This window comes from Trichechus manatus, unplaced genomic scaffold (assembly GCF_000243295.1).
Source record: "Trichechus manatus latirostris isolate Lorelei unplaced genomic scaffold, TriManLat1.0 scaffold00362, whole genome shotgun sequence".
Classification (NCBI taxonomy): Eukaryota; Metazoa; Chordata; class Mammalia; order Sirenia; family Trichechidae; genus Trichechus; species Trichechus manatus.
In genome coordinates, this window is record NW_004444298.1 from 34,648 (window position 1) to 53,364 (window position 18,717).

The following is an 18,717-nucleotide window of genomic DNA, read 5'->3' on the forward strand; positions in this document are numbered from 1 at the left end:
TGTAGGTTCTCTTTTTACTCTTTTGGTGAAGTCTTTTGATGAGCATAAGTGTTTAATTTTTAGAAGATCCCAGTTATCTAGCTTATCTTCTGGGGTTTGTGTGTTGTTAGTATGGTTTGTATCCTGCTAATGCTGTGTATTATTAGGGCCTCTAGCCTTGGTCCTACTTTTTCTTCTGTAAACTTTATAGTTGTTGGGTTTATATTTAGGTCTTTGATCCATCTTGAATTAGTTTTGTGTATGGTGTGAGGTATGGGTCCTGTTTCATATTTTTGCAGGTGGACATCCAGTTTTGCCAGCACCATTTGTTAAAAACACTGTCTGTTCCCCATCTGATTGGGCCCTTGTAGAAGATCAGGTGACCCTAGATGGGTGTATTTACATCTGGGTTCTCAATTCTGTTCCATTGGTCAGTGCGTTTGCTGTACTGGTACTAGGCTGTTTTGACTACTGTAGCTGTGTAGTAAGTTCTGAGGTCAGGTACTGTGAGTCCTTCTACTTTATTCTTCTTCTTCAATAATGCTTTACTTATCTGGGGCTTCTTCCCTTTCCATATAAAGTTAATGATTAGTTTTTCCATCTCTTTAAAGAATTTTGTTGGTATTTGGATCGGGATTGCATTGTATTTGCAGATTGTTTTGGGTAGAATTGTCATTTTTACTATGTTGAGTATACCTATCCATGAGCATGGTATGTTTTTCCATTTATGTAGATCTCTTTGAGTTTCTTGCAGTAGTGTTTTGTAGTTTTATTCGTATAGGTCTTTTACATCCCTGGTTAGATTTATTCCTAAGAATTTTATTTTTTAGAAGCCGTTATAGAAGATATTGTTTTTCTGATTTCCTTTTCATCAACTGATTTTTGTATGTTTATCTTGTATCCTGCTGCTCTGTTGAATCTTTCTGTTAGTTCTCAGTAGTTTTCTCATGGAATCTTTTGGGTTTTCTATATACAGTATCATATCATCTGCAAACAGAGACAGTTTTACTTCTTCCTTGCCAGTTTGGATGCCCTTTATTTCTTTTACTTGCCTTATTGCTCAAGATAGGAATTCCATACAGTACAATGTTAAATAGGAGTGGTGATAAAGGGCATCCCTGTCTTTTTCCCATTCTCAAGGGGAATGTTTTCAGCCTCTCCCCATTATGATTGATGCTGGCTGTTGGTTTTGTATAGATGCCCTTTATTTTGTTGACGTATTTCCCTTCTATACCTATTTTATTGAGAGTTGTTATCAGGAATGGGTGTTGGACTTTGTCAAATGCCTTTCCTTCATCAATTGGGATGATCATGTGATTCTTTTCTTTATTTATGTGGTGGATTATGTTGATTGATTTTCTAATCTTGAACCATCCTTGCAAACCTGATATGAATCCCACTTGGTTGTGGTGTATTATGATATGATGCTTAATTGTATTGGCTAGAATTTTCTTGAGAATTTTTGCATTTATATTCATGAGAGACATTGGTCTGTAATTTTCTTTTTATGTGACATCTTTGCCTGGTTTCGGTGTCAGGTTTATGCTGACTTAATAGAGTGAATTTAGAAATATGTCTTCCTTTTCTATGTTATGAAATAGTTTGAGTAGTACTGGTGTAAGCTCTTCTCTGAATGTTTGGTACAATTCTCCAGTGAGCTGTTTGGGCAGGGCTTTATTTTGCTGGGGAGTTTTTTTTTTTTGTTTGTTTGTTTTAAATTACGTTGTCAATCTCTTCTCTTGTTACGGGTCTCTTCAGATTTTCAGCATCAGTTTGTGTTAGTTTGGGTAGGTAGTGCGTTTCTAGAAATTTGTCCATTTCCTCTAGGTTTTCAAATTTGTTGGAGTATAGTTTTCCATAGTACTCCCTTATGATATCTTTTATTTCAGTTGTATCTGTTGTATTGTCCCCCAATTCATTTCTTAATTGGGTTATTTGAATCCTCTCCTGTGTTTCTTTTGTCAGTTTGGCCAATGGTTTGTCGATTTTTTGATCCTTTCAAAGAACCAAATTTGGTTTTGTTGATTTTTTTTATAGTTTTTTCTACTCTCTATTTCATTTATTTCTGCCCTGATCTTTATTCTGGTGGCTGTGGGCTTCTTTTGCTGTTTTCTTTCTGTTTGTTCAAGTTGTGTAGCTAATGTTTTGATTTTGTCCTATTCTTCTTTTTTGATGTGTGCATCTGTTTCTATAAATTGACCTCTGATCCCTGCCTTTGCTCTATCCCAAAGGTTTTGATAAGATGAGTTTTCATTCTCATTTGAATCTAGGAATTATTTTATTCCATCTTTGATTTCTTCTATTACCCAGTGGTTTTTAAGCAGGATGTTATTCATTTTCCATGTATTTGATTTTTTTTTCCCCTCACTCTTCCTGTTGTTAATTTCTACTTTGGTGGTGTTGTGATCAGAAATGATACTCTGTGTTATATCAATGTTTTGGATTTTGTTGAGGGTTGCTTTGTGGCCTAAGATGTGGTCTATTCTGGAGAACATTCCATGTGCATTGGAAAAGAATGTGTACTTTGCAGCTGTTAGGTGGAGTGTTTTATGTATGTCTTTGAGGACATTGGCTGATTCTGACCTTTAGATTTTCTGTCTTTGTTGAGGTTCTTTCTAGATGTTCTGTCCTTTACCAAGAGTTTTGTGTTGAAATCTCCTTCTATTATTGTGGAACTGTCTATTTCTCTTTCCAGTGCTGTTAGAGTTTGTTTTATGTATTTTGAAGCCCTGCCATTAGGTGTGTAGGTATTTATTATCCTTATGTCTTAATGATGGATTGTCCTTTCAATCATTACATAATGTTCTTCTTTGTCTTTTATGTTGGATTTTGTTTTAAAGTAATCTATTTTATCTGAGTTTAGTATTGCCAGTCCTGCTCTTTTTTGGTCACTGTTTGCTTGATATATTTTTTCCATCCTTTGACTTTTAATAAATTTATGTCTTTGTTTCTAAAATTGTCTTTGTTTCTAAAGACAGCATATTGATGGATCCTGTTTTTTAATTCATTCTATCACTCCCTGTCTCCTTATGGGCACATTTAGGCCATTTATATTCAGTGTAATTATTGCTAGGTATGTGTTTATTGCTGTCATTTTGTAGTGCTGCTTTTTGTGGTGCTGACATTTTCTTTGTTCCTCTTCCTTTCTTTTGCCTAATTCCTTTTGTTTGTGTGTTCTTTTTTCATTTATTTTGTGTTTGTAGATTTTGTGTTTACTTAGACTTTATGTTTTTCTTCTTTATTTAATTAGTAGGTTTATCAACTTTCTTTGTGATTACCTTAAAATTTACCCTTACCTTCCTATGTTTGAACCAGTATTTATGACTTCGTATGGCCTTTACTTCCTCTCCATTTAAAGTTCTATGCCTACACCATTTCCTCTCTCTTTTATTCTAATGTTGTTGTCATTTACAGATTAATCTTTCTGGTTCCCTGTTATAAATCTCTTAGTTTTGATTAAACCTTGAGAGTTCTTTACCTAGGTTGGTATTTGGCTGATGTGGTCTTGAGTCCTAGAGTCAGGCTATCGTCTGATGTTGTTTGTTCTCTAACCAAAGGACTCCCTTTAATAAATTTTGTAAGTTTGCTTTGTTTTTTAAATATTCCCTTAATTTCTGTTTATCTCGAAAGCCCTAATTTCACCATCGTATTTGAGAGAGAGTATTGCAGGCTTTTTATTCTTGGTTGGCAATTTTTTTTCTTTCAAGGTTTTGTATATGTCATCCCATTGCCTTCTTGCCTGCATGGTTTCTGCCGAATAATCAGAGATTAGTCTTACTTCCCCTCTGTATGTGACTTTTCATTTTTCTCGAGCTGCTCTCAGGATTCTTTCTTTTCGTTTGGTTTCAGCAAGTGTGATTATGATACGCCTTGGTGATTTTCTTTTGGGGTCTATCCTATATGGGGTTCGCTGAGCTTCTTAGACGGTCACCTTTTCATCTTTCATGATATTGGGGAAGTTTTCTGTCAGCAGTTCTTCAATGATCCTCCCTGTGTTTTCTGTTTTCTCCCCCTGTTCTGGAACTCCGATCACTCGTAAATTTTTGCTTTTCGATGTATCCCATATCATTCTCAGGGATTCCTCATTTTTCTTTGTTCTTTTCTTTTATATTTCCTCAAACAAATTTATATCCAAGTATTTGTCTTCAATTTTGCTGATCTTGTGTTCCGTTGTTTCAAATCTGCTCCTCAAATGTTCTGTGACACTATTTCTGAAATCTTGTTGTCTATCTTATGGATTTCTAATTGCTGTTTTTGTATGATTTCTAGTTGTGAATTTATTTTGACATTTTGTTCCTGTATTATTTTCCTGAATTTTCCCATTATTTTGTATTTCTTTTCCATGATTTTCTCTGTCTTTTCCATGATTTTGTCTATTTTTTCCTCATTTTTGTCTGCTTTTTCTTTCAACTCTTGGATAGCTCTGAATATTAGAGATTTGATTCTGTATCAGATAGTTCCAGTGCCTTTTCTTCTACTGGGAGGTCATCTGGTGTTTTATTTTTGATGTCTACTGGAACCATCCTGTCCTGTTTTTTTTTTTTTTTTTTTTTTAATGTTTTGATATTGTTTACCGTCTTTGGGACATTCCATAGTTATTTTCCTCATTTATTGATTGTAGATTTGTTTGTTTTGTCCTGCTTTTTTGTTTTATTTGGTTACTCCTGAACAGGTGGGCTAGGTGTTCTTTGTTGTTTGTTCATCTGTAGACATGATGCTTCTCACCACCTTGTCCAATGGGCAGGACAAGTAACTCTGCTATGGTGCAGCAGGGCAGGTCCAGCGGAAGGGAAATTGCTGGGATGGGTCATTTGTGGCACATACTGGGGCCGACAGAGCAGGGCCAGTGGTCAGTGCAGGGGAGATTCCAGTAGACCATGCCTGTGTTACTTGGTGGTGTGATGCTCAGTGCACAGTACAGATACGCAGGAGGGAGAGGGAGGTTGTGATGTGTGGAGATAAGTGGGTTTGGGAAAGAAGAGAGAGAAACAGGGATCAAAAAGGAAAAAAAAAAATGCTGAGGAAGCTAGTAGTTGGCATGGTGCAGAGCCTGGGAAACCATGCACATGTGGCTTTCTAGCCAGGTGGTGAGGCACAGCAAGTCAAGAAGGGACAGATATGGCACATGCAACTAGGTAGGCGGTAGAAAGGAAAGGAAGGAAAGGAGAGAGAGATAAGCACCTAGATAAAAAAAGGAGAGAAAAAGGCATATGCAGCTATGTGGTCAGGAGAAAGGAATTAAAGAAATGTAGAGAGAGACAAGAAACTGAGAACAAAAAATGTCAGGTGGATGGGAGGAAGGAAAGGAAGGAAGCTAGAGAGAGACAAGAGGGGGAGGGGAAGAAGAAGACAGAGAAAGAAAAAATGGAAAAAAATACCCCAAGGGATCCCACTAGAAGTGACTTCCCAGCCGAGCAGCACTGCACAGCCCATCAAGAAGTGGCAGAGATGGCACATGGCACCAGGTGTTCAGGAGAAGGATGAGGAAGGAAGGTAGAAAGAGATAAGAAACTGAGTAAAAAAGAAGGAAAAAAAATGCCCCAAGGGAGCCCACCAGAAGAGGGTCCCAAGCCGAGTGACACTACATAGCCCATCAAGAAGGAGCATAGATGACACATGGCACCCGGTGTTCAGCAGAAGGGTAAAGAAGGAATGTAGAGAAAGACAAGAAACTGAGAAAAGAAAAGAAGAGAGAAAAAATGCCCAAGGAACCCCACTGGTGTGGTGGCACAGACCAGGGAAGTGACTCCTCAACCACATAACACTACACAGCATGCCTCGAAGGAGCATAGATGGCACACGGTTCCAGGTATTCAGAAGAAAAGAAGGGAAGAATGGTAGAGAGAGGAAAGAAATCGAGAAAAGAAAAAAAAATCCCCAAGTGAGCCCGCTGACTTGGCAATATGGACTGGGGAAGTGGCTCCAAAGCTGAGCGGCACTGCACAGCTTGTCTAGAAGGGGCAGAGATGTCATACAGTGCCAGGTATTCAGGAAGCAAGAAAAGAAGAAAAGTAGAGACAGAAGAGAAATCAAGAAATGAAGAAAACAAGAAAAAAAAAGTGACCCCAGGTATCCCACCTGCGTGGCAGAATGAACAGAGTAAGTGGTTCCCCAGCCAAGTAGTGCTTCACAGCCTGTCAACAAGGAGTGGAGGTGGCACACAGAGCTAGGTGTTTGAGAGAAAGGAAGGGAAGGAGGTGAGAGAGAGAGAAGAAACCAAAAGAAGCCAAAAAAGGCAACAACAGCAACAAAAAAAAAGGCACTGAAGGAGCTGGTCTTTGTGGGTGGGACTAATCCAAGGGACAAGAAGCTGGCGCCTCCCCAGCCTAGAGACCTCTGCCCATTGGGAAGCAGCAGAGGACAAGCAGGGGTAAGAAGGGTTGGGGGTGGTAAAGCGTGTATTGCTGATTACCAGGTGCTCTATCTCCTGCTGGGAACTCCTTGAAGCTGTCTTCCTGTACCCCCTGTCCACTGTCCCTGGTGGCTGAGGAGTCCACGATGGCAAATCCATGCCATATTAGCTGGTAGGGGACCTGTACTCCATATCTCTCTTTGCTCTTTGTCCTCTCTCAGTTTCTTATGCCATTCAGTGCTTGGCTGAGTCCTTTGTCTCTTCTTTCGATGCTTAGGTTTCCAAGACTGACGTTTGTCTCTGTTTTACTTAGTTTTTTGGGTCTTTGTTGTGAAGGGATAGTGTGGTGCTTCTGTCTATAGCTCCATGTTGGCTCTGCCTCTGAAAAAGATATTTCTGAAGAAGTTTTCCTAGAGAAACCAGAAAAAATTTGATAAAATGCCTTTTTTGCGTGCTTAACAGGAATAATATATATATGCGTGTGTGTGTTATGGAACAGAGCAAATATTGAAATAGGGAAAGGACAGGATAAGAGGATTGTATGAAAAGGAAGACAATTCAAATACAGAAAGAGTGAAAGAGATCTGGAATATGTATATACAATGCAAGAGTTACAGTCTTCCTAGAGGCACTGTGCAAAGTAGGAAAAAGAACAGAAAAAATGAGGGTGATAAAATTAAGTAAGCTCTACAGCAGAGAGGAAATGGACAGATTACTATGTCTGCAAGTTTTAGGAAAGAAATACATTGTCAGATTTAAAATTCACTTATGAAAAATTTTCACAAGACAATACTACAAAGTCAAAAATTTGAAGGGAAGATTTTGAAAATGACAAATTTTATTACCAGTCAATTTTATACTTCCTTATTTAGGAAGAGAAAATAACACCTTGCCATTTAAATAGGCTCATGGTATAAACTATATATATATATGCCTTTGCATATATATATATAATTTACACTTATACATATATATGTGTACATACACATACATATATGTTTTTCTTGTAAAAGAAATAAAACTTTTCCTAACAAAGCCAGAGATGAATCAAAGTAAAGAACTGAAGATGGAGACAGTTGGTGTTAAATGGAGTGATGCATTCTGTCTTTATCACCAAAGGGCACCAAGACTAACTCTGGAAAAATGAATTGTGTTTTAAAGAGTATAAAACTAGCTGTCCCAGCTCTACAACTGATTCACTCTTAGAACTTGAACAAATTAATTAACTTTCAGCATTTTGGATTTTTCATATATAAATAAACTTTGAACATAAAAATACTTCACATGCATTTGAAAGAATAAAAAAATGATTACTATGAAGTGTAAGTGTACGGTGCTTAAGAAACATGGGCTTATTACTTATACTTATTACATCAGGAATCGATGGTACTGAAAGAAGAGGTTCAAGCTGCACTGAAGACATTGGCGATAAGCAAGGATCCAGGAACTGACATAATACCAATTGAGATGTTTCAACAAATGGATGCAGTGCTGGAAGTGCTCACTCATCTATGCCAAGAAATCTGGAAGACAGTTACCTGGCTAACTGACAGGAAGAGATCTGTATTTATGCCTATTCCAAAGAAAAGTGATTCAACAGAATGTGGAAATTATCAAACAATATAAGCAATATCACGTGCAAGTAAAATTTTGCTGAAGATCATTCAAAGCTGCTGCAGCAGTACATCAACAGGGAACTGCCAGAAATTCAAGCCAGATTCAGAAGAGGATATGGAACCAGGGATATCATTGCTGATGTCAGATGGATCCTGGCTGAAAGCAGAGAGTATGAGAAAGACTTTTACCTATGTTTTATTGACTGTGCAAAAGCATTCAACTGTGTGGATCATAACAAATTATGGATAACATTGCAAAGAATGGAAATTCCAGGACACTTAATTGTGCTCATGAGGAACCTGTACATGGATCAAGAGGCAGTCCTTTGAGCAGAACAAGGGGATACTGTGTGGTTTAAAGTTAGGAAAGGTGTGCATCAGGATTGTATCCTTTCAACATACTTATTCAATCCATAAGCTGAACAAATAATCCGAGAAGCTGGACTATCTGAAGAAGAATGGGGCATCAGAATTGGAAGAAGACTCATTAACAACCTGTGTTATGTTGATGACATAACCTTGCTTGCTGAAAGTGAAGAGGACTTGAAGAACTTACTGATGAAGATCAAACACCACAGCCTTCAGTATGGATTACACCTCAACATAAAGAAAACAAAAATCTTCACTATTAGACCAATAAGCAACATCATGATAGCGGAGGAAAGATTGAAGTTGTCAAGGATTTCATCTTACTTGTATCCTAAATCAACACCTCTGGAAGCAGCAGTCAAGAAATCTAATGACTTATTGCATTGGGCAAATCTGCTGCAAGAGACCTCTTTAAAGTATTGAAAAGCAAAGATGTTACCTTGAAGATGAAGGTGTGCCTGACCCAAGTCATGGAGTTTTCAATCACCTCATATGTATGTGAAAGCTGGACAATGAATAAGGAAGACAGAAGAAGAACTGATGGCTTTGAATGGTGGTGTTGGCGAAGAATATTGAATATACCATGGAATACCATAGAACAAACAAATCTGTTTTGGAAAAAGTACAGCCAAAATGCTCCTTAGAAGCAAGGATGGCGAAACCTTGTCTCATGTACATTGGATGTGTTATCAGGAGGGATCAGTCCCTGGAGAAGGACATCATGCTTGGTAAAGGAGAGAGGATCAGTGAAAAAGAGGAGACCCTCAAGGAGATAGAATGACACAGTGGCTACAACAATGGACTGAAGCATAACAAAGATTGTGAGGATGGCTAAGTACTGGGTAATGTTTTGTTCTGTTGTACATAGGGTCACTATGAGTCTGAACAGACTTGATGGCATCTAACAGCAACAATAGTAAAATCCTAGATTGCCTTGAAAAGACTGTTGATGCATTATGCACATCAAAGAAAATTCTGGTGAGGGTTCAGAAGGAAGTGAGGAGAGCAGTAACACTGAGTTGCTGTAGAAGAGAAACTGCAGCAGCAGAACCAGGAGACTGGTGCTAGACAGTGCAAAAGCTGACCCAAGGAGTGAGATTGCTGACTACCTTCTGGCCAAGGTTTACTGTTGGACTGGGATGCATCCAGGCACTCACAGGTAGAGCTAAAGAGCTTTGAAATACTTGCCCCAACAGGCAGACACAAGGTCATCCCAAGAGCCTGAGGGGCCAAGGGGCCAAGGGGCCAAGGAACCAGGAAGCAGAAGCTGAAGAAACAAGCAGCACAGGAAGCAGAACTTCCTCAGTCTCAAAGGGAAGGGCCACAACTTCTAGGGTCTCAAAGCGTGTAGTCATGGCCTCTGTGATTGCAAAGGATGGGGCCACAAACTCCTGGATTTCATAGAGTTAGATCTTCATCAACTCTGTTCAGAGTGTGGGCCTGCCCTAGACAAGTGCCAGTAGGATGGAGCTGAATCTGCTGCCCAAAGCTGAGGGGGCAGGACTTCCATGCCCAGGGGCAGAAGAATGAGGCCTGCCGGGGCCTAGAGTGTGCGGTTGTCACTCAGATGAACTAGGAGAATAGGACCTCCCAAATCCGAGGGTGCAGAGTTGCTGTCCCAGTGGACCTGGAAGGTGGAAATGAAGTCAGGCTGAGGGGCCTCCACCCAGAATCCGCAGAGTGTGGCCAACACCCAGAGTCTGGAGGGCAGGGACATTGACTAAATTGTATTAGAGAACAGAGGCTTATTCTCAAGCTTTGAGAGCTAATGTAATGTGTTCTACTGACTTGCTTGATGCCTCTTATCCTTTCTTTCCCTTTCATTTCTCCCATTTATAATGAAAACGTCTACCTGTGCTTGTTCTACCATTGTACTTTGGAAACAGATAACTGGTATTCTAGATTTCACAGATGAAGAGGAGTTTTGCCCCAGGAGATTTTGGACTTGGAGTTGATTTAAGACTTTTGGGCTGCTAACCCAAAAAAGCTCAGCAGTTCGAATTCACTAGTCGCTCCTTAGAAACTCTGTGGGGCAGTTCCGCTCTGTCCTAAAGAGTCACTATGAGTTGGAATCTACTTGATGGCAATGGGTTTGTTCGTTTGTTTCTTTGGTAGTCATAATCTTGCAGGTCACTGATTTTATTGGTCGATCTACTTCTAACCACCTAGGTTACTCTTGATAGTGATCCATATTGGACTGTAAATGCCTGTCTTTGGTTCTCGCGTCTCAGATTTCCTGATGGCTGACCTGATATTATTCCAGGCTATGTTATTTTTCCCTCTATTCTTCAGAAAGCTAGATGAGCACAAAGTAAGAAGGGTGTTGTGAACTGCTCTTTGTCTGACTATAACATGTTGGGGCATCTATGGAAATTAAAGCTAGGACCAGAAAATGCCCAGAGGCACCAGGGCCATTATGGTGGAAAGCCAATTAATGCCATTTGGCAAAGACATACTTTGAAATGCTTCTGGGAATATGATTACTTAGAGCTTTCAAAAACCTATCAATTCTCTCTTCATTGTCACATAAGTTTATATTCCGCTTATGAAATTTCCTTCTGGCATGCACATCAAATAGATGACTCTTAGGACTTAAATATGTGTGTAAGATTTTTTTGGAATTTCAAAACTCTTTTTGTTTACTTTTTAGTCTTAAGTAGTGTTAAGATGTTAAATCTGCATTGAGAAGTCATAGCTTGCTTTTCTGTGGAATAAAGATATACTTTTCTTTGTATCCCTGATGGTTTAGTGGATATGTAAAGTCCACTACCCTGGCAAACCTGTAAAATGTTCTAAGGGATTTTGAGATTCTATACATAGTTTTAGAGAATTAACCTGCGTGTGCTTGAATTATTGGTTTGCAATTCTCTGCATTTTATTTCAGATTTAGATGCTGAAGAAGAATTACCACAGTGTGTATCTCAGGAAGAAATTCTTTCTGCTGCAGCCTAAAGCTGCCCATCTCAGACTTGATGGTCCATGAATTACCCATTCTGCCTTAGTTTGGTGAAAGCCCATCAGCCATGTTTATACTGAGTATATTCTATTTGCTTTTTTTCTATATATTTTCTTTCTTAAACCTATAACTTCTTTTGAATTATATGATAATTTAATTAGTATAAAAAAGCTAGAGCACATTTCAGTTTTAAATGTACACAAACAGAATTTCAGTTGAGAACAGTAGAGTTAAAGTTAATGAAATCTTCAGGTTGGCAGTGAATTTACTGAGCCCCACTCTGGTGCTAATATATCTCCCTTCATATTCATATCAAGGAATAACCTTATTTATGCTTGAATATCTATGATAACAAAAAATTTCCCATATTTCAATAAACATACCATCCTAAAACAGACCACATTCATCATCATAAACTAAGGTAAGTTTATAGCATGGCACATTCAGAACCCTCTGCTAGAAAATTTAACTAGTAGTGGAAACTGTACTTTTACTAAAAGAGCATCTGTTCTTATTATGCTGAGAGAACATCAAAAATGGTATACAGAATTTATACAATACTATCAAAGAAGTAATCGTTTGACAAGTTTTTTTAGTGCAAGAAAAAAATTTGTTTTACTGGTTAATGTTAAGAAATGCTCTAAAATAGCCAATCTGTCATCAGAGTATAACTTATTATTTTTTAACTAATAGACTGTCTAAATTGAAGTTTACCTGATCATCTTCTTTAAATGTGTACTATGACTTTTTTTTTTTTTTTTGGTGGGGGTGGTTATTTATATCTTCCTTGAACTTGCTTGTATGTATGTACATGGCAGTTTCAGTAGTTGGTAAACTAACTCCTCACTCAAAGAAGAAAGGAAGTAAAAGTAAAATAACTCGTGTGCCATGAACCATGTATGATATTAGGGTATTTTATGTCACTTCATATATTTATCATTATATTTATGAATGATGTATTGACATCTCAATTACATAGATGAGGAAAATGAGGCTTAAAGAAATTATGCAATTAGCCCAAGATTCACAACGGGTCAGTTTATTTTATAGCCCTCAATATTTCTTCCTCTGTCTTGGTGCTGCTTAAGCCCTACTTGCCTAGTATTTCTTCCGTTTCATGGGTTATGATTTCACCTTTCTCCTAGGAGCTTTCCTTACTGTCTACAAGGACAAGAAATATGATTTGTTTTTATATCAGTAGTTCTTCCTCACCTGACCGTATTTATTTTCTTGTACACCTTTGCTAACAGCAGTGATTATAATAGCATGCTCCCAGAGAGGATGAGATTTTAAGAACTTTTAGATTAAACTCCTGTGATGATCTAGAAAACAAGCAAGCATCTTGACTGACTGAATTTACATTTTGGTAAAACTAAAAGAAAATTATTTCAAAATGACTTACAACCGGAGAATTGTCCCGGTGTGTTTGGATAACTTGTCAACGTGCATATTCCATGCCATCCCTGCCCCCTATCCTGTCACACTCTGCTCTAAAGCATGGATGCAAAACCAGACAGTGAGAACTGGGATATTTGGCTTCTAGTATCCACAGAGTGTTACCTTCTAACCCTGAGAAATTACTTAGAGCCTCTTGATTTTTGTCTGTTTTATTGAAAGACAGGGGTTTGGATTAATCCAGCCACGTCTACTTTTAAATTGCTCACCAGCTTACTTACCTTATAATTATCTTTAAATCAGTTTGTTTCAGGTAAATACATATACTTGAAAAACAAACATTGTATCATCTCATAAACGAGAAATCAACATTAGTTATAAGAAGAAAAATACAGGACAATGAACCAAAAAATCTTAAAATGTATTTACTTATTTTTAAGTGCTGAACATTATGAGCCTGATAATTATTTTTGGTTTGTTTAAAAAATGAAAGAATGGGAGTCTTAGAGTGGCACCAAAGTCATAGTAGGAACAAACCGAGACTTTTTCCTTGAAATTAAATTTTTGAATATAAGTTAAAAACAGAATTGACTTTCTCACAGTATGCCTTATTTTTTTAAGTACCATGGTTATTATCTATTTACCATGAAAAATTTCAAAGACTGCAAGTAATACAGATTTCGGATTTATGTATCACAGGATTTGATGGTTTCTAAATAACCTTCCTACAAAAGCATTCTGTGCTTTAAGAAATATCTGGACAGCCAACTGACTGTTACATCAGATTCTAAGGTAGAAGGTAGCTCCACTGGGTACCTTACAATTTCTCATAACTGGATAAATAGCCCTTGGAAGTGCATTCTTTCTAGTCTACACCTTTTTTTCCCTTGCAAATGTCTCAAGATTAATCAAAAGATGTACGTGATTCGTGAATTTTTCATCTATTTGTTCATGAAGCAAAGAGCATAAATGACAACTAAACTTTGTTATATTTGTTACAATCGTCTCTTATTGACATTTGTTGCCTAGAATGTATATAAAAGCATGAAATTGCTAGCAGAAGCCATAAAATATGCACATTTCAAAATACTTGAGCAATTCAATTGTTTTCTCTCATTTTGCCTTCACAAACCTGAATAACAGTATGTTCTTAAAAGTAGTTTTTAACAGGTGAAGTGTAATAGGAGAAATGAATTAATTTGCTGATTGTTTTTTACAACTTCAGTCATTAATTGAAATTCTTTTCTGTACACTTTCAAATGTAACCAAATCTACATTACTAAATCCATTTGCAATGTTTGCTCACATGGCAACCAAGAGTATGTTACATATCACTAAAATTCAGCAATTAGAGGTAAGATGTTTTAAACATATTTAAATTTCCTGAGCATATGCTTCCAGATAATTCAGAGAAGGTGGACCAGATCATGCTGTGAGAAAGAAAGTTGATCTTAAGGACAAGGCACACACTCCTTTAAAAATAGGCAAAGTATTTTTTTTTTTAATGTATTAAGTAGATTAAGTATTTGTTATCAAAATCATAATTAACAGTAAAAATGTTTGCTGCATTATCAAGACAACATTAAAAATATTCTTTAAACTTAGTGGTAAATTGAATAAAATACATAATTATTCCTGTTATAAAATCATTTCACAATAGATTTGTAAAATAAGATAGTATAAAAGAAAAAGCAGCTCAATCTATAAACAGAATAATTAATATTACTATTAATTCATGCTAATCCTTTTTTGGTATATTTTATATTATTGTTATTATACTGCTAATTCTTGATCGGCATTCATGTTTTCTTTATTTTCAGATACTCAACTCATTTGTTTATAACATACACCAAACTGATATATATGGAAAGCCAGAGAAACATCTCAGAATTCATTCTTTTGGGACTTTCTTATGACCCAAATATGCAACTATTTTGTTTTGTGCTGTTCTCATTCTGTTATGTTTCCCTCTTGGTAGGAAACCTTCTGATCCTTGTTTCCATTCTATGCAGCTCCCTTTTCCACCAACCAATGTACTATTTCCTTAGCCACTTGTCTTCTGTGGACATCTGCTATACCTCTAGTGTCACACCCAAACTGATTGGTGACCTGCTAGTGGAGACTAAATCCATCTCTTACGGTAATTGCATGCTACAGGTCTTCACCCTGCACTTCTTTGGCGGTATTGAGGTCTTCATTCTTACTGCCATGGCCTTTGATCGCTATGTTGCTATCTGCAAACCTCTCCACTACATGATTATCATGAACAGAACAAGATGTAACCTTCTTGTCTTAGCTGCCTGGGCTGGTGGGGCAGTACATTCCTTTCCTCAATTATTCATGGCAATCCTATTACCCTTTTGTGGTCCTAATGAAATTGATCACTATTTTTGTGATATCTTCCCTTTGCTAAAAGTTGCCTGTACTGATACCTACATCACTGGTGTTCTTGTGGTTGCCAATTCAGGTATGGTCGCCTTAGTAACCTTTTTTGTCTTATTTGTTTCTTATGTCATTATACTATTCACCTTAAGAAATCACTCAGCTGAGGGAAGACGCAAGGCCCTGTCTACCTGTGGGTCTCATATGACTGTGGTGGTCTTATTTTTTGGACCTTCAATCTTTGCCTACCTTAGGCCTCCTACCACATTCCCTGAGGATAAAGTATTTGCTCTATTTTACACCATCATTGCTCCTATGTTCAATCCCTTAATCTATACCTTGAGGAATACAGAGATGAAAAACGCCATGAGAAAAGTTTGGTGTCAAGCTTATTTTCAAAGGAAGCCCACAATTAATTTCAAGAAGACTATCAGCTAAACAACTTTGCAAAATGAAGTTGCTAATTGTGACTTAAAAATTTTAGAAACTAGTTTATGCTTTCATTATATCGTGAAGGGCTTAAATGAAGGAACTAAGATTTAGAAGTTAAAGTAATATACTAATCAAATACTTATCTACCATGTAAAAATTAACAGAAAACTTAGCTAATTTGGGGGGCAGGTATCAAGATGATATAGGAAGTTAGCTGCATAAAATGTCTTCTGGGCTATACTCTTTAAGATGAGGATATACTGAGCAGAGAATTATAATGCAAACAATTTTTAATATTTATTTCATTTAAAACTTTGGAATTGGGTGAAGGCCACATGTTGGCATGCATTCTTTGGCAATAAAGAAGTTAAAATCTATAATTTAAATGCTAATGTTTTATTGCTGCTAGTATATTGGCCTATACTTACTCTAATGGCTGAATCACTGTAGTAGAATCAATCTCTTTTAAAATGGCCTGGGTGTCAGCTCTCCTGAGTTCCTAGTACAAAAATAATGATAACTAGTAAAGGCAGAATGAAATCAATTATTCAGAATGTTGAAAACATACTCAATGCTATTCCACCTATGGCTAGAATTTTTAAAAATTTCTATAAAGTTTTTGTAATTTTTAATTATAAAATTGAAGTGTTGACTCACCGTTAATTCCTAATATGGGTAAGAAATATCGAGTTATTGGCTCCAGAACCAAAGACCTTTCCTGCTTACATGAGAATAAAAAAACCGAGAAGGAATTAGAAGTTGTCTTAAAATCAGCCATCCAACCAGCCAAGAAACATAACAACCAGCAAACAAATAAACAAACAAACAAACAAAAAGCCCAGCAGTCAAAAACCACAACAGCACAATCGGCAAAATAAATTATCTTGTAACTATCTTGAAGGGGACAATTTCTGAGAAAAATTTCCTACGGAAACCAGAAGAAAAACTGATAAAGTGTCTACTTTTTTTTTTTCATCTTTAATAGAATATTTTTTTAAAATTATATCTTAAGAAAGAGAGCAAATATCAAAATGACAAAGTGACTGGCTAACTAGGTTATATGAGAAGGAAGATAATGAAAATATAGACAGAGTGCTGTTGTTTGGTGCCCTCGAACCGGTTCTGACTCATAGCCGCCCTATGTACAACAGAACGGAACACTGCCAGATCCTGCGCCATCCTCACAATTGTTGTTATGCTTGAGCCCATTTTTGCAGCCACTGTGTCAATCCAACCAGCCAAGGAAGATAACAAACAGCAAACAAATAAACAAACAGAAAAGCAGCAATCAAAAACCACTATGGTACAATGGGTAAAGTAAATAATCTTGTAACTATCTGGAAGAGTTGTAGAATATGTAAACATAGTGCAAAAGTTACAGTTATACCAGAGTTATTATACAAAGAAAGATAAAGAGCAGAAAAAATAATGAAGAGGATAAAATTAAGTAGACCCCTTAGAGCAGAGAGAAATTGCACAAATCACTATGTTGGCAAGTTTTAATAAAGAAACAAAAATATTGCCAGATTTAAAATTCTCTTCTGAAAAAACATCACAATAAGACAAAGTCAAAAGTTTGAGGGGAAGGTTTTGAAAATGACAAATTTTATTACCTGTCAATTTGTATTTCCTTGTTTAGGGAGCAAAAATAAAAGCTTCCCGTTTAAATGGGTTCATGGTATAAACAACACACGTGTCTTTCTTGAAAAAAAAATTAAACCTTTTCCTAACAAGGCAAGGGATGAATCAAAGTAAAGAACTCAAGATAGAGGCAGTTGGGGTTAAAAATAATTGATACTCTCCATCTTTATCACCAGAAGGCATCTGGACTAACACTGAAGGAAGTGAATGATGTGTCTTAAAGAATATACAACTAGTTGTTCTCTCAGCTCTATCACGTTTTCACTGTCTGAATTTGACCAAATTAATTAAATTCTGGTGTTTTTTGATTTTGTTATCTATACATTAAAATTTTGAATATAATAATACTTATTTCACATACATTTGAAAGAATAAAATAATAATGTCTATGAAATGCAACTGTTCAGTGCTTAAGTTACATAGGATTATTATTTATCTAGGGAGTGAAACTATTACATCAAAAGAAGCACAATAATTTCTGTGGTTATTTGTGAGCATGGCCCTGCACTCATGCTTTGATTTCCTCTATATTCTTGAACAAGAAAATCAATGTTAGATACCATTTTTACTCATTTTGCCACCTAAACTACTACTTTTTTTTATTGAACTACATTACACAAGCATCCGAAGTAAGAAGCAGTACTTTTAATGAGATTAAACTGTTGTTTACAATGTTGTCTATAAATGGTTACCAAATAAGTTGGCAGATTTAGTCTCCACTAAATACATTTTCAGAAATCATGCTCCTCGCGTCAGCATCTTTTATCTTACTCTTCTCATGTTCTAAATTATCTAATCTCTCTCTCATTTCTTAGTCATATCCCATTTAACTTACCAAAGGCTATTCAAATTTACTTATAGATATGGAACATTTTTTAATGAAGCTGAACTATTCCTAATATGTGTCTAACTTCTGTCTTAATGGATTTTCCGAATTTAAAAACCATGACATTATTTATTATACAATCATATTTCTGACTGTTTGTGGTATATTATTTGGAAATGCCCTTTCCAGTGTGAGTTTGTGAACTGTAATTTCCTTGGACAAAATAATGTTCACGAAGAATTCTAAAGACGGGGAAATGTTGACAGGCAATAACAAAAAAACCAATCCCATTATTGTCGAGTCGATTCCAACTCATAGTGACCCTGAATGTGAAATGCAGAATAGAAAGTTACAAAACTGTTATGATCTCAAATATATGAAAATACAAAAAGCTAAGATAAAACATACATGAAAATGTTGAGTTTAAGTATCTATGCTTATGGTATGTTAGTGATTATTGTCTGTCTCTTTGTTTCACTGCCTTTTTCAAAATTTTTATGTTAATTGAAAGAGTAGTTTAAAAATGTATTTTTGGTATGAATCCAATTGTGCTTTAAGTTCAAGCTTGTATATATAAGATATATTTATCAAACATTAGCATGTTTAGTTTGATGAATTACGAGTATTGTCAAATAGTTCTTCACTTCTGAATAGTTTTATATTTATAGAGAAGTTGCAAAGATAGTACAGCTGTTTCTGTATACCGTTCACCCAGTTTTCCCCATTATTAGCATCTTACATTACCATGGTAATGTCAGTACTTGGGAAC

General features: G+C 36.4%; 1 protein-coding gene across 1 annotated transcript; it reads left to right on the forward strand.

The window, feature by feature from the left end:
• The first annotated feature begins 14,375 nt into the window (after positions 1-14,375).
• LOC101348496 (olfactory receptor 4P4-like) lies at positions 14,376-15,487 on the forward strand. The gene has a single exon (XM_004390951.2). It carries the CDS (start codon positions 14,531-14,533, stop codon positions 15,485-15,487), a length of 957 nt encoding a protein of 318 aa, XP_004391008.1. The 5' UTR covers positions 14,376-14,530.
• Positions 15,488-18,717: the final 3,230 nt, after the last annotated feature.

Coding starts and splice junctions, on each gene's coding strand:
- LOC101348496 (XM_004390951.2), top strand. CDS start 14,531: ATGGAAAGCCAGAGAAACATCTCAGAATTCATTCTTTTGGGACTTTCT.